The 16,276-nt window shown below is 43.7% G+C and overlaps 1 protein-coding gene across 1 annotated transcript in view; it reads right to left on the reverse strand.

Annotated features, from left to right (window-relative positions):
• HSD11B1 (hydroxysteroid 11-beta dehydrogenase 1) overlaps positions 1–16,276 on the reverse strand; it is a 42,714-nt gene that overhangs the window by 3,702 nt on the left and 22,736 nt on the right. The window contains exons 3-5 of the mRNA XM_040337517.1: positions 8,424–8,535; positions 5,796–5,981; positions 4,012–4,155 (exon numbers count right to left, since the gene is read on the reverse strand). Of these exons, the coding sequence (XP_040193451.1) occupies positions 4,012–4,155; positions 5,796–5,981; positions 8,424–8,535 (442 nt within the window). The remainder of the gene's footprint in view (positions 1–4,011; positions 4,156–5,795; positions 5,982–8,423; positions 8,536–16,276) is intronic.

Consider the following 16,276-nt stretch of genomic DNA (forward strand, 5'->3'; position numbering starts at 1 on the left):
GCTCCAGAAAAGTTTTTCTGGATGAAGAAAACAATTTTTTTTGTTTTCTCATCCTTAATTAGGGTCTGGTTGCCCGGGAGGCTTCAAAGAGATTTGGGTGGGAGAAGCCTCTACCCCTGTCCCCATTCTGTCATGAACGAGGCCCTACTTCTGCCTGCTGCCTGTAGGACCTCTGCCATCATGCCTCTGCCTGTTGCATGAACTGACCACATGACATGGACCTGCCTACTACCAGGACCAATATTTTTGACACTGCTGACAATATCTCTGCCTGCACTACCTGCTTCCTGGACAATTGTGTATGCCGTTGCTGACCAAGTCCCTGCCTGCTGCCTGGACCAGTGCTATCCTGCTGTGTAAAACTGTGCTAATAAAACCACAGGTAATGTTTTGTTTACGCTTTGCTCCGCATAATGTATTTTGGGGTGTAATTCTTGGTATGTGCATGCTATGTGTCCCTGGAACACCTGACGATGTTCCTTGCATGTAGGATCTCTGTATGTGGTCAGGCTGTGTAGAAGTCTCACACATGTGGTATCGCCATACTCAGGAGGAGTAGCAGAATGTATTTTGGGGTGTAATTTGTGATATGCACATGCCATGTGAGTGAAATAAGCTATTACAATGACAATTTTGAGAAAAAATTAAATAAAAAACAAAAATCTTAATTTTGCAAAGTATTGTGGGAAAAAATTACAACTTCAAATAAGTCACCATGCCTCTTACTAAATACCTTGGAATGTCTACTTTCCAAAAAGGGGATATTTGGGGGGCATTTGTACTTTCCTGGCTTGTTAGGGTCTCAAGAACTGAGATAGGCTGCCAGTACATCAGATGTGATACATTTTTTATGATTTGCAGTATAGCCTGTAGACTCTAATGCCCCGTACACACCATCACTTTATGTGATAAAAAAAAACGACGTTTTTAAAAACGTCACTTTAAATAACCGTGTGTGGGGGAAAACGTTGTTTTAGGTCTTGTAAAAAACGACCCAAAAAAATTGAAGCATGCTTCAATTTTATGTGTCGTTTTTCAAAACGTCGTTTTTTACTTCACAGAAATTGACCGTGTGTAGCAAAAAACGTAGTTTAAAACGACGTTTTTACACCCGCGCATGCCCAGAAGCTACTTATGAAGCGAGCTTCAATGGAAAAACGTGGTGAACGTAACCTCGCTTTGCTAGAACATTGTGAGAAAAACGATGGTGTGTAGGCAACTTCGTCTTTGAAAACTGAAGTTTTAAAAACATCGTTTTTTACTTCACAGAAAATGTCGTTTCTTTTCATCACATAAAGTGATGGTGTGTATGCGGCATAAAACTTTTAAACAGACCAAAAAATTTCCACAAATTTTGGGTTATTTTTACCAAAGATATGTAGCAGTATAAATTGTGGCCCAAATTTATGAAAAAAAGTACTAATTTGCAAAATTTTATCACAGAAATGAAGAAAAATGCGTTTTTTTTCAAATTTTTCATTTATAGCACAAAAAATAAAAAACCCAGAGGTGATCAAATACCACCAACAGAAAGCTCTATTTGTATGAAAAAAAGGACAAAAAAATCATTTGGGTATAGTGTTGCATGACTGAGTAATTGTCATTCAAAGTAGGAGAGAGCTGAAAATTGGTCTGGGCAGGAGGGGGGTTTAAGGGCCAGATTTACAGCAGAGATACAACGGAGTATCTCAGATACTCCGTCGTATCTCTCAGAGTATCTATGCGACTGATTCATAGAATCAGTTACGCATAGATAGCCCTTAGATCCGACAGGTGTAATTGTTTTACACTGTCGGATCTTAGGATGTAATACCGCGGCCGCCGCTGGGGGAAGTTTGCGTCGTAAACCAGCGTCGGGTATGCAAATTAGTAGTTACGGCGATCCACAACGGTTTTTCGCGTTCGCTACGTCGCTGCTAGTCTAGTTTCCCGTCGCAAAGTTAGTCGTCGTTTTAGGTGCCCTAACTTTACACAGCACATGTATGTGCTGTATAAAGTATGGCCGTCGTTCCCGCGTCGATATTTAAAAATGTTTCCTTCTTGCATAAGATGTCTGGGAATACGGAAGTACGCTACGCACGTCGCCGTTCGAAAAAATGACGTCACTTTGCGCAAAGCACGGCGGGAAATTCAAAAGGGAGCATGCGCAGTAGGTCCGGCGCGGGAGCGTGCCTAATTTAAATGGCACACGCCCCTTTGAATTACGCGGGCTTACGACGGAGGCCGCCAGCGTAAGTTTTCATGCAAGTGCTTTGAGAATGAGGCACTTGCGATAAAAACTTGCGGCGGTGTAACGTATCTACGATACGTTACACCGCCGCGATTCTATGTGAATCTGGGCCTAAGTGCCCAGTAAGCAAGTGGTTAAGTTGCATTAGTGAAATAAATGAACTTTTGCACGATATTCAAAATTTTCGAGTATCACCTGTGTTTGTGTGTGCATATATATACTTAAAAAACTCTGGGTAACCTTGACTGTGGGGAGCATGGCTCAGTGATTGGACATAAGCAATAAGTTAAAGTGGCTATAAGATACCGGTAATTGTCTAGGCACGGGATGATGGGGCAGGACCTGAAATCTATCAAAGGTCTACTCTGGGCTAAAACCTTCACTCACAGGAATTGCAGATTTAGAAGAGTTGCCTGTCCGCCCACAGCTATTTGTTTGAGCTTGGTTGTCACAGCTTTCTCTGCAATTTTGCCAGCATTAAATACTCCTTTAATGGACTATTCCCTTGAGTGGAAGTTCAACAAGGTCGACGACAGGTCTTTTAGACTATGTCAAGTTAATTTTCAAGCATGCTCACAGCACAACTGTGACATATGTTTATGTTGGAAATTGCTTAGGTTGGAAATTTTAAATAAAGCTGTCGCTCTTCCCTTTCCAAATTAACCTAAGTGTATTTTTTGGGGCTAAGCTACTGGTTGAGGTGGTTGTGGCTTTAACCTTATGCTCCTCAGCAGTCATATGGGCCATTTCTGATGTGCTACAAGATTCCTATGAAGTCTAGGAAGAACTCTACTCATGGGGAGAAACGGTAGAATCTATATCATTCGTAGAACAAACCTGAAGCAGAGCTGGCAGATTCCTCTTGCTATCTCATCCAACAACACTTGTTCATAGAGGTTCATGTAAGCTCTTTGTTGTTTCCTGTTATGTTAACTGTGAAAATGTCCTCAAGTAGTATTTGCAGTGGCAGTCATTAATCATTCTGCTTGGATTCATTGACAATGCGTAAAGGAAAGGTTGCCCAGCTGTCATGACAGTATTGCTGGGGGAGTGATCAGCACTGACATTTGTCAGCAAAGCCAGAGCCAGTGGAATGGGACATGGAGCCTCTCCTCACACAAATAACCACCTTCTCCAATAATCTATTTAGCTACTACTGCTGTTTTTAACCTGAAGATTTGAAAAATATATAAAAATAAAAAGCTTAAAAGTGTATTGCCGACCCCCTTTGTACTGTTTTGTATATTACGCTTATTTTCACGTTTAAGTGCAGCCAAAAGCAAAAACAGAAAAATCAGCACAAGGGACATAGCTTACAGTCAGTAGGATGTGTCCCTTGTGCTGATACTCTTCTTATATTATTAATTCTGTTAGAGGTGGGGTGGGAGAGAGGGAGGGGGAAAGAGGTGGGGATGGGACCCCTCTGGCGGATGTCACCCGGGTGCAGCCTGCACCCCTGTAGTGATGCCACTGCTTTTCTGCAGTCCTTTTAGTGTTCCCAGTGCCACACCCCTGAAAAATGCCTCCCAAGGCAAACGCCTTGTTTGCCTTGCAGTAGATATGCTCCTGCATACAGAAAGGGGTAAATTGGGCTCTTTTTTTTATATATGTGTTAATACATTTATCAAATACTATTGAACAGGGCTCCTCTTAAAAAATAAACTTATGGTTTTGAAAAATTCAGCACATAACATGAAAGTATTAAAAAGAAGGCATAACTAGATGAATAGCATCGACAAATCTTACTGGTAAATGCAAAGAGTATATTGCTTATGAATTACCTGTGTCAATATAGCTGAGAACACACAATGTAATGGAGACGTTAACTTTCTGGTGGTAGAACTCCATTCTCAGTGAGCTGAAGAAACCATCAAGGGCAAACTTGGTGGTAGAATAAGGCACAGTGAGAGGTAATCCAACTTTACCTGCAGGGAAAAAACATGAAGCGGTTATTTGGTAGTGAGGATTCTCTTTATGAACCAGTGCATCCAAAACAGATTCCACTGCACTGGTGAAGTGAAGTCAGGGTTCAGATTCTCACTGGGTCATTACAACTGCCCAGGATGTCTGTGCAGACCAAGCATAATTGGTCTGCACTGTTTAGCCAGAGAGGAAGGGGTGGAGCTTTATTGGTCTTTTTATCAACAAAATGACATCACAAACATAAGCATACTGATTGGTCAGTTCATATAAGGGTGGTTTCTTCTTGCAAGTCCATATATGGTATGGAGCCCTCATGGCACAAACAGTCCACGTGTCAGTACAGGCATAAAGGTTCCTTATGGAATGTCCATAAACAGGGGCCCATCCCCAATCTTACAGGGGTTTTCTCTTCAAACCCATATAAGCTCATACGGAGGGAGAGAAGGAGGAGGGGATGACATCTGTTTCTGATATTAACTCTTTGTCCAATGCTAAGATGTACTGTATCTTCAAGACATTATAATCTGTCATAACTTCTTTGAATTGTAACTTTAAAACATTATATCTGTCGTTTAATTTAAGGAATATAACACTTGTAGTATATATCTTCACACATGCATATGTATATATCATATATAGATAAAGAAATAAAAACAAATAAGAATATAAAAGAAAAACAACATTTCAGTGGTTTTAATCATAACACAAAATATTAATTTTAGTGAATTCCATCACATGTGTTCTCCTCATTTCCTCCCTCTGTGGTGCTGGCATCTCTACTATGGGCAACCAGCTTTGACAGCTTGCGGTTTTACAGCCAGGTGCCCACTGTGGATGCGTGATCGGCGCTGCGCTCTATGACTGGCCCCAAAGTCTTCTAGGACCTGCCATATGTATTAGAAAACTTTGGAAGGGAGAGCTTCTGCTTCCGATTGCCTAGGGGCCTTTAAATGAAGTGAGAGCAGGTACCTGTCAAATTCGGGTACCTGACCCCCCTTCTCAAAAGCTCAGTTTCACAAACAGGAGTCGGGGAAGGGGCCTTAAAGCGGAAGTTCCACTTTTGGGTGGAACTCCGCTTTACTCTTTAACATTTGTCTACACTTGATCTTATATCGTTTGTCTGTCCTTTTTTTTTTTTCCCTTTCCAAAACTTTAGAAATCTGCATGTATATTCTGGAACCAATAGCCTCATCCTGGCTATTACAATTTCCTAAAACAGACCAACATGTTAATGTTCATCAAAGGGGTTGTAAAGGTTTGTTTTTTATTTTTGATATATAGGTTCCTTTTAAGCTAGTGCATTGTTGGTTCACTTACATTTTTCTTCGATTTCCCTTCTAAATGTTTATTTTCTTTGTCTGAATTTCTCACTTCCTGTTTCTCCTCAGTAAGCTTGCCCCCATCATCCGAGTGGTGTTTAGTCAGCCAGAACAGCTTACTGAACACCTTACTGAGGAGGAACAGGAAGTGAGAAATTTAGACAAAGAAAACAAAGAAAAAAAACATTTAGAAGGGAAATTGAAGGAAAAGGTAAGTGAACCAACAATGCACTAGCTGAAAGGAACCTATTTAGAAAATAAAAAAACAAACCTTTACTACCCCTTTAAGCACTAAACTCATATTTTATAAAATGTGCAAGTACCAGCAAAGGAGGAGACCGCCACAATATTGCCACCACTTGCTTTAAGCATAGGAAGAGCCTCCACCGTCATAGTTGCATAACTTAGAAGGTTAATTTCCAGTAGTTTTCTTATATGGTCCACATCTCCATCGAAGAAGCCAAAGTATGTGAAACCAATGTGGTTCAAAATGAGCATGTCCAGGCCACCTATTCATAAAGAAAAAAGTCAATGCAATGCTACTGAAAATACAATTTGAAGTAATTAATACTGTTAATAAAGTGGATCTGTCAAAGTCAACATGAATCTGTAGGAAAAAAATTAGGGTTGCACCAATTCTGGTATTTTACCGGCGAGTACGAGTACCGATATTTTCCTTATTAAGTGTTCGCCGAGTACATTTTGAGCTTATACACATGAATGGGCTTAAGCCTGGGTTCACAATATTGCGATGCGGGAACCAGCTTGATTCCAGTGCCGGTTCCCGCATCGCAGCTCCCTCGCAGTTCACACTGCCCTCTACCAACCGCTGCGGGTGTCAATACAAAGTTAATGACACTCCTAGATCGGTGCGCAGATTGCAGTGCGAACTGTGAATTCGGACAGGAATCACATTGCATCAGTGTGAACATACAAAAAGATTCCTGCAGCATTTTCATGCGAATGCAAAGCAAATTCAGCCATACAAACTGTATGACTGAATTTGCATCGCACAGACATCGCATGTGATCTGCACAGCAATGCAGCGCAAATCACATGCGATGTCTGTGTTCGCAATAGTGTGAACCCAGGCTAAATCACACTGCAAAGAATCGCATGCAATTTGAACAGGAATGCAGTGCGATTCCTGTCCGTAATACATGCGGTTTCCCGTACTGCTCCTGTGTGAACCCAGGCTTGTCATAGTGATTTCAGTTCCTACAGGAGCGGTGCCGGAAACCACATGTGGTTCGGACAGGAATCGCACCACATTCCTGTTCAAATCGCATGCGATTCTTTGCAGTGCAATTTGAGCCCATCCATTTTGTCAGTGGTAAGAGCCAATTCACACTGGGGTGACTTGCTATCCGACTTCATGTCGCCTCAAGTCGTTCCATTGTAGAGAAAAACAATGGAAGTGAATGGGAGCGGTGTTAATACACACGACTCAAGGCGATCCGACTTCAGAAAAGGTTCCTGTACTACTTCAATCCGACTTGTAGGCGATTTGTACCCATTGATTTCAATGGAAGTCGCCTCCAAGTCTGATCACTGTCTTAACTGAAGCGACTTTCCAGGAAGATAACATACATTTCTCAGGCAAACCTCTCCCTCCCCCTCCCTCTCCCAGAGCTGATGGTCGTTTTATTGGCCACTGGAAAGTCTCCTGTCCTGGAGACGACTTCAAGTTGTGTTGTAAATCGCCCCAGATCGCCCTGTGGTTCATGTTCAAGTCGTGTCGGAGTCGCCTCTGAAAGTCGCGCTGGAAGTCGTGTCGTCCTAGTGTGAACCGACTCTAAATGGTTTGTTTCAACCCTGTAACTGCTACATTTGCTGTACAGCTTGTTCTGTTGAAAAACAAAACAATTAGACCCCATTCACACCTGAGTGTTTTGTATCTTGAAGCCTGAAGCTACAAAACGCTGGAGGGGAAAAAATCTATTATTCCCTATGGAGATGGTTCACATCTCCACTACAAAACACTTGAAACAAGAAGCTCGAAAACACCTGAAGCTCAAACAAGTTCTGGGACTTTTTTTTAGGCAGATTTGTTTTTTTTCTGCTTTGTACATTGGTGACCTTTTGACCTGTACAAAATCGCGGCAAAACGCTGTAAAAAAATGCGGAAGAAAACGCAGAAAAAATTGCGGTAAAATTGTGAGACTTTCTGCCTAAAAACGCTATGCTCAGGTGTGAATGGGGCCTTACTGGCTAGATCACCAGATGAAAATAAAGTCTAAAAATGAAAACGAATGGAGAGATATCACATCTAAGAATTGGTAAGCCACAATATAATATACTGTATGTATGCTTTTGGCTTTAATACCACTTGAAGACAGTTTGTTTGTAGTGGTGCTTGTTAAATAAATAATATCATTACAGCTAGGTAGAATCATCTTAAATTCTGTCACTTTAAAGGAGTTGTAAAGAATTTTTTTTTCCCACCTTAATGCAATCTATGCATTAAGGTGAAAAAACATTGGATGCTGCCGCCCCCCCCCCCCAGCCCCCGTTATACTTACCTGACCCCTCGAAAGTCCAGCGCGGTCCCGAGATCCTCTTCGCTGCTCAGCCTGGCCGGTGATTGGCTAGAGCGGATGGATTGAGAGCAGCGCAGCCATTGGCTGGCGCTGCTGTCAATCACATCCAGTGATGTGGCGCGCCGAGGGGTGGGGCCGAGTGATACAGAGCGCGCCCGCAATTACTGACCACCATGCGAGCTCTCGCATGACTGTGGTGAGTAATTGCAGGGACGACCAGAGACAGCCGCCGAGGGACCCCAGAAGACGTGGCAACTCGGTGCAAAACGAACTGCACAGTGGAGGTAAGTATAACATGTTTGTTATTTTAAATAAATATTTAAAATTCCTTTAGTAACCCATTAAGAACATTACATTGATGAGTGCTAGTCTAGGCATCTAAATTCTGAGGATTAATCCTTACGCGCTTACCAAATAAACGCTCTGCTTCATGAACTACTTGTTTAGCAAAAGTCATGTTGTCCATGCTTCCAGGTATATAATGGGCAGATGCTGATCCAAGCTTTGTACACTTTTCTACAACCTACAGTAGGAGAAAAAAAAGAAAGCAATGTTAGCATGGGTCATCTTTATGTGACTGATACATTCAGTATAGCGTCTCAACTTAAGGATTGATTGAGCAGTATAAACATACAGGATAATGGGGGAGAAGGGACTTAAAGAAATAAAGAGGTCCCCAACTTTTGCCCACATTCCATCCTGAAATGATCCATATTGTGTGCCCGCAGCAGTAAGAGAGGAAAGGAGGGAAACCGGCAGCGCAGAGGGGTGAGAGGGGGCTGTGTCATCAGGAGGAACCAAATCCTGAAAAAGAAACTCTTAAAATGTAGGCAAGAGTGACCCGATGTGGGTTCCCTTTTCCCTACAGGCAGGATTAACAAAGGGGGCACAGCCCCTGAAACACATCGCCATTCATCCTTGATGCTGTGCCTGTGTTTTCGTCTTTGTTGGAGTTAGGGATGCCACCTTTTCTTCAAGTCAAACCCAACACTTTAGCGACGCACATCAATTATTATTTTTTTTATAGTATAAACTATACATATATTTTGATATTAAATAACATTTCTAATCATATGAAGTTAATAACTAGAGTTTCTCTTTTACATCTGAATCCACAGAGTTCCTCTTTTACATCTGAACCCGCAGAGTTCCCTTTCACTGTAAGAGTGGACTCTGATGTAAAGGGAGAACTTTGGGGACTCTAACATAAGGGATGCTCTGGGAACCCTGATATAAGGGGGAACATTGTGGCCTCTGGTGTAAATTGGAACTCTGATGTAATGTCGCATACACACCATCACTTTATGTGATTGAAAAAAACAACATTTTCTGTGAAGTAAAAAATGACGTTTTTGAAACTTCAATTTTCAAAGACGAAGTTGCCTACACACCATCGTTTTTCTCACAATGTTCTAGCAAAGCAAGGTTACGTTCACCACGTTTTTCCATTGAAGCTCACTTCATAAGTAGCTTCTGGGCATGCGCGGCTGTAAAAACGGACGTTTTAAACGACGTTTTTGCTACACACGGTCAATTTCTGTGAAGTAAAAGTTGACGTTTTGAAAAACGACACATAAAATTGAAGCATGCTTCAATTTTTTTTTGTCATTTTTTAGAGGACATAAAACGACGTTTTCCCCCACACAGGGTCAATTAAAGTGACGTTTTTAAAAACGTCATTTTTTTTCATCACATAAAACGACCGTGTGTACGCGGCATTAGGGTTGTTCTGAGAACCCTGACTTACCTTGGTGTACTCACTCAGAGCAGACAGGGATGGATTGTGAGTTCACTCAGTCAGCACCTCTAATCCAGATGTATCTGAGGCTTTTGGACTTCACATTTCTGGCTCCCACTTTCCTTTTCTGAGGCACAGCGCCAGGGATTGGTGTGTAGGCAGACACAGAGGGGTGGGGGGGGGGGGGGGGTTTATAGTAGAGATCAAGCCCTCTCTCCTCTCTTGTAGGCGTGTGTGTTTGGGGGGGGCTTGTTAGTGCTGGCTTTGAGCAGACACTCTCAGCTTAGATGACTGCAGCCAGCAACCCTGATGGAAGCCATAGTCCAGTCTGAATAATGTGTCTGGGTTTCAAGCAGTCTGAAACCCGGACGCATGATTCCAAACCCGAACCTCCTAGTTGGAGTTCATAGAGAGCGGCCGTTGACACCGCTAGTGTTCTGCTGAAAACTCCAACTCGTCAACATCTCCAACCACGTCACTTCCGGTGACTCCGCAGCACCAATTGAAGATTAACGAGTTGTCTGTTTTGACAGAACAGCAGCAGCTTATACAGTACTGTACACCATATAATGAGTGGAAATTGTTAGTCTGCCCGATGCTAACCAACAAAATGGGCGCCTCCCAGACGTCTACAACTTTTTTCCTCCTTACCTGGTGTTCTGTGAAAACAGGTACATCTGATTATGTACCATACAGTATAGGCTGCCGGTGTTCTGTGAAAACAGGCTAGAGAGTTACCGGAAGTGACGTGGATGGAGATTTTGGCGAGTTGGCATTTTCGGTAGAACATTCTCCCTTTGGCAGGTTCTGTGCTCCGTTCTGTTGCTTACCTCTATGTGATACATTCACTATAGCAGATCACATGCAGTATTTTAGATGTGCGGACACATTTCTAAATACTGCATGTGATCCTATAACTGTCAATTCACTATGCCGTTTTGCGGTATTTATCACAAAACAGTGAAAACACTTGGTACCACATGAAAGGTAAAAGGGAAATACATAGTTAACCACCTCAATACTGGGCACTTTCACCCCCTTCCTGCCCAGACCAATTTTCAGCTTTCAGTGCTCTCGCACCCTCAATGACAATTACTCAGTCATGCTGCAATGTACCTAAATGAAATCTATTCACCACTGGGTTTTTATTTTTTGCGATATAAGCAAAAAAAATACGAGAATTTTGAAAAAAAACCCGACATTTTCTACTTTCTGTATTTAACTGCTTGTCCACCGCCCGCTGTCATGACGGCTGGACTGTGCAGCTCTCGTTCTGGGCGGGCATCATATGACGTCCTCGCCTTTCCGAGCAATTAGGAGGCGTGCACACGCTGGCAGCGGCACGCACGCGCTCCCGCCGCGTCACTGGGAACCCAATGCACGTGACTGGCAGCCGCAATGTCCGCCAGGCACCCGCGATTGCCGAGTAATGGAGCAGGACCGTGGATCTCTGTGTGTGAGGAGACCGATGTGTGTTCCCAGTACAGAGGAACACTGATCGGTCTCCTCCTCTTGTGAGTCCCCTCCCCCTACAGTTAGAATCACTCCATAGGACACATATTTAACCCCTTGATCACCCTCTAGTGTTAACCCCTTCCCTGCCAGTTACATTTATACAGTAATCAATGCATTTTTATAACACGGATCGCTGTATAAATGTGAATGGTCCCAAAATAGTGTCAAAAGTGTCCGATATGTTAATTGCAATATCGCAGTCACAATAAAAATCACAGATCGCCGCCATTACTAGTTAAAAATAATAATAATAATAATAATAAAAATGTTATAAATCTTTCCCTTATTTTGTAAACGCTATAACTTTTGCGCAAACCAATCAATATTTGCTTATTGCGATTTCTTTTAACCAGAAATATGTAGAAGAATACATATCGCCCTAAACTGAGGAAAATTTTTATTTTTTTATTAGTACAATATATCCCATAATTTGTAGACGCTATAACTTTTGCGCAAACCAATTAATATATGCTTATTGGGATTTTTTTAACAAAAATTTGTAGCAGAATACATATTGGCCTACATTTTTGAAGAATTCAGATTTCTTTTTACTTTTTTTATTGGATACTGTGAGCCAGATTCTCGTAGGAGCGCGTATCCGTGCGGCGGCGTAACGTATCCTATTTACGTTACGCTGCCGCAACTTAGACGGGCAAATGCTGTATTCTCAAAGCACTTGCTCTGTAAGTTGCGGTGGCGTAGCGTAAATCGGCGTACGTTAAGGAATTCGCGCATCTTGCTCATTTACATATTTTGACGCGTAAATCAGCATACACGCCCCTAGCGGTCAGCTTAAAAATGCAGTTATGATCCGACGGCGTAAGAGACTTACGCCTGTCGGATCTAACAGATATCTATGCGTAACTAAGAATCAGGCGCATAGATACGACCGGCCGGACGCAGAGATACGCCGGCGTATCTGGAGATGCGCCGTCGTATCTCCTCTAAGAATCTGGCCCTGTGTGTTTGGAGCACAGAATGACCCAGGGAACAGTTCAGGGCTGGCAACAGCCAAATTTAGATAAATCAACATGGACAAAAAGCAAGTGACTCTCTCATCCCACTAAATTTGACATAGCACCTGTACTGAAAAGTACACAGGCGCTACACACTCCCCCCACTTGAAATGACACTGTCCTCAGTGTCCTAAAGCATTCAATCCTGATTGCCAGCCTAAATCTGCTAAACAGTAATAGAGAAAAGGAGAAAGGAAGAAAATAATAGAACAAGTGCAAAATTTTGAGTTACTATACTATGGCATTACACAACACTACAATAAAACAATAATATACACATCCCTATCTATCTAATCTGCCCCAGTCTCCGACAGCGTTGATAGTAGGTAGGATCAGTGACCTGCAATAAAACACAAAAAAAAAACATACAAAATATATATTCTACTATATTAATAATCTTCCTATTTACAATCTCCAAGGTCAGAGTTGAAACTGCACACTCGGGCCCGAGCGTGAAATTTCCCCTCCTCCCAGAGAGCTATCAATAAAAAAAAAAAAACACAACATATATACATTTAAGTCCTGCAAAGAAAAACGTTGCAGAACACTGCCCCCTTGCGGTCAGTGCGCTGGTACTACACGGCAGTCCAAGTTCAGTTCAAAAGGTACATCAGGAAAAGAGAAATGTATAACAGAGAATTTCCTTTGCTGAATTTTCTCTTGCTGCTGCAAAGAAACGGACAAGACCATATTCTAAATAACTGAGATAAACCCAACCCAAAGTTCTGCACATGCACCAAGATGTGGATCCGGGAGGGGAATAAACAAACAAAAACTTGAATAGGGGGAAGGGTCCTTGTCCAGAACTTCTTTAAAAGCAGCAGGTTCAATAGTATAGGCATGAGGCCTACTTGTAAAAACGTGGGTCTGGCAGGCAAACTTTGTCCCCATTGGAGTCAATGGTAGTTATGGAGAACGCTTGATCTACCCTCCCGAGACATTTGACAACCACACAAATCGGGAAAAATGTACCTGCCAGGGCTCCATCCCTTTAGACAAACTTCTAGGCGATCTCCCAGGCATACCAAAGCATAGGGTGTCTCACGCTGGTTGACGGTTGTCCCCAAATGGCATCCCTGTACCTGTCAGGGATCGGATGGGAGACTGATTTGATGAGGTCGGCCTCTCTTATATCTCCTGTCCTGGCTCCGCTGAAGGTGAAACAGAGGAAGCCGAAGGACAAGAGGGACACGAGTGCCTGGAGCCGGGGGTCCCTAGGGAACAGCTTGGCAGGGTTCAGCGGCCTGGAACAGACTGTAATGAGCTTAGCAGGAACAGGTAACAGCCAGGCAGGTAACTGAGGGTTAACAGCAACCAGGAACGTAGACAGGAGCGAGGTCTTAGGGATAGCCAGGTTCGTCAGCAAGCGGGCAGTGAGGTACCGAATCATAGACAGAGCCAAAGTAAGGAACGGAGCCGGGTCAGGGATGGACATAAGTACAGGGACAGGACACAGAGCCAAGGTCAAGAGCAAGCCGGGTCAAACACTAGGAAAACACACAGGATCAGAGCAAGGTTCAGGAACACAGCTGAAGATCAGTCAGCAAGGCATAAGAGCCCAGACTCCCTTTAAATAGGCTGTCTGGCGCCAAACTGAATTAGGCTCGTACGTGTGCGCGCGTGCCCGTATCTGTGCGCATGCGTGCCCGCAATTGCGAGCTCTGGCGCGCATGTGCGAGCCTGTGAGCCATTCTATGGAAAAGGCTATGCGCTTGCGCACGTCTATGTGCAAAGCGTCTTACAGGAGTTCCCTGACAGTACCACTTCTCCCTTAAACTTTCAAGCTCAGTCAGGAGGCATGGAGGTACGCAGGGATACTCATACCCATATTCAGCAGCTACTCTGCATGAAGACACGCTGTAGCCGGGCCAGTTGCCTCTTGCTCTACTATCCCCACCGACGGGGGGGGGTTCTGTCCATGGAATTTCCTCCTCCGCGGTAACAGTCCCGGAGATCCAATTCACCCGGTACTCCCGGGGAGCTTCAGCAGGTGACTCCACAGTGAACAGGTAGGCCCTAAAGGTGGGTGCCGCACCTGGAACCCGCGAAGAACCCTGGAAAACTGCGTCTGCCACAGAAATACCCCCCCCAGCATTCCCCGCGAGGGAAACACTCCTCTAATTGGCTGCTGGGCAAAAGGGCGCCTCCGCCTGGACCTCTCTGGCGCCACCTGTCATCCAAAGATGGAACTACATCTCCGGAGCACAGAATGACCCAGGGAACAGTTCAGGGCTGGCAACAGCCAAATTTAGATAAATCAACATGGACGAAAGCAAGTATCTCTCTCATCCCACTAAATTTGACATAGCACCTGTACTGAAAAGTACACAGGCGCTACACTCAATAGGGTTTAGGTCTGGAGACATGCTTGTCCAGTCCATCACCTTTACCCTCAGCTTCTTTAGCAAGGCAGTGGTCACCTTGGAGGTGTGTTTGGGGTCATTATGTTGGAATACTGCTGTGCCGCCCAGCCTCCGAAGGGAGGGGATCACGCTCTGCTTCAGTATGTCACAGTACATGTTGGCATTCATGGTTCCCTCAATGAACTGTAGATCCCCAGTGCCGGCAGCACACATGCATCCCCAGACCATGACACTCCCATCACCATGCTTGACTGTAGGCAAGACACACTTGTCTTTTTACCGCCACACACACTTTACACCATCTGAACAAATTAAGTTTATCTTGGTCTCATCAGACCACAGGACATGGCTCCAGTATTCCATATCCTTAGTCTGCTTGTCTTCAGCAAACTGTTTGCAGGCTTTCTTGTGCATCATTTTTTGAAGAGGCTTCCTTCTGGGACGACAGCCATACAGACCAATTTGATGCAGTGTACAGCGTATGGTCTGAGCACTGAGAGGCTGACCCCCCCACCCCTTCAACCTCTGCAACAATGCTGGCCGCACTCATACATCTATTTCCCAAAGACAAACTCTGGATATGACGCTGAGCATGGGCACTCAACTTCTTTGGTCGACCATGGAGAGGCCTGTTCTGAGTGGAACCTGTCCTGGTAAACCGCTGTATGGTTTTGGCCACCATGCTGCAGCTCAGTTTCAGGGTCTTGGCAATTTTCTTATAGCCTAGGCCACATATGTCAAACACAAGGCCCGAAAGCTGAATCTGGCCCTCCAGGCCATTTCATGTGGCCCTCGCACCTTTCCTGCAGCTGCAGGAGAGCTCCAGCCCTCCTCTGGTCCTACTCCAGACCCTTACTTTCTGCATTCAAGCAATGCATCCAGCTTCTTCCCAGCAGCAGCATAAGGAAAGGGGGGTGCACTGTAATGTAAGGGAGAGTGGGGTACTCAACTTCTGATGGTGAAGTGGCTCTTAACATCTAATGTAAAGGGGAGGGGATGCGCTGAACATCTAATCTTACAGATACAGATTTGAGGGCAATCGTAATGCTGATGCGGCCCACAATGAAATTGAGTTTGACACCCCTGGCCTAGGCCATCTTTATGTAGAGCAACAAGTCTTTTTTTTCAGATCCTCAGAGTTCTTTGCGATGAGGTGCCATGTTGAACTTACAGTATGAGAGAGTGAGAGCGATAACACCAAATTTAACACACCTGCTCCCCATTCACACCTGAGGCTTTGTAACACTAATGGGTCACATGACAACGGGGAGGGAAAATTACTAATTGGGTGCAATTTGGACATTTTCACTTAGAGGTGTACTCACTTTTGTTGCCAGCAGTTTAGACATTAATGTGTGTTGAGTTATTTTGAGGGGACAGCAAATTTACGCCGTTATACAAGCTGTACACTCATTACTTTATATTGTAGCAAAGTGTCATTCCTTCAGTGTTGTCACGTGAAAAGATATAATAAAATATTTACAAAAAATAAAGGGGTCTACTCACTTTTGTGAGATGCTGTATAATGTTTTGGGGGGGTTTATGCAATCTTCTGGACTAAAGTTATTTTTTAAACGTGTGCAAAAAATGCAAAAACATCTGTGGCAGCGAAAAAGAACCTACAGGTAAGTC

Source organism: Rana temporaria, chromosome 2, assembly GCF_905171775.1.
Source record: "Rana temporaria chromosome 2, aRanTem1.1, whole genome shotgun sequence".
Classification (NCBI taxonomy): Eukaryota; Metazoa; Chordata; class Amphibia; order Anura; family Ranidae; genus Rana; species Rana temporaria.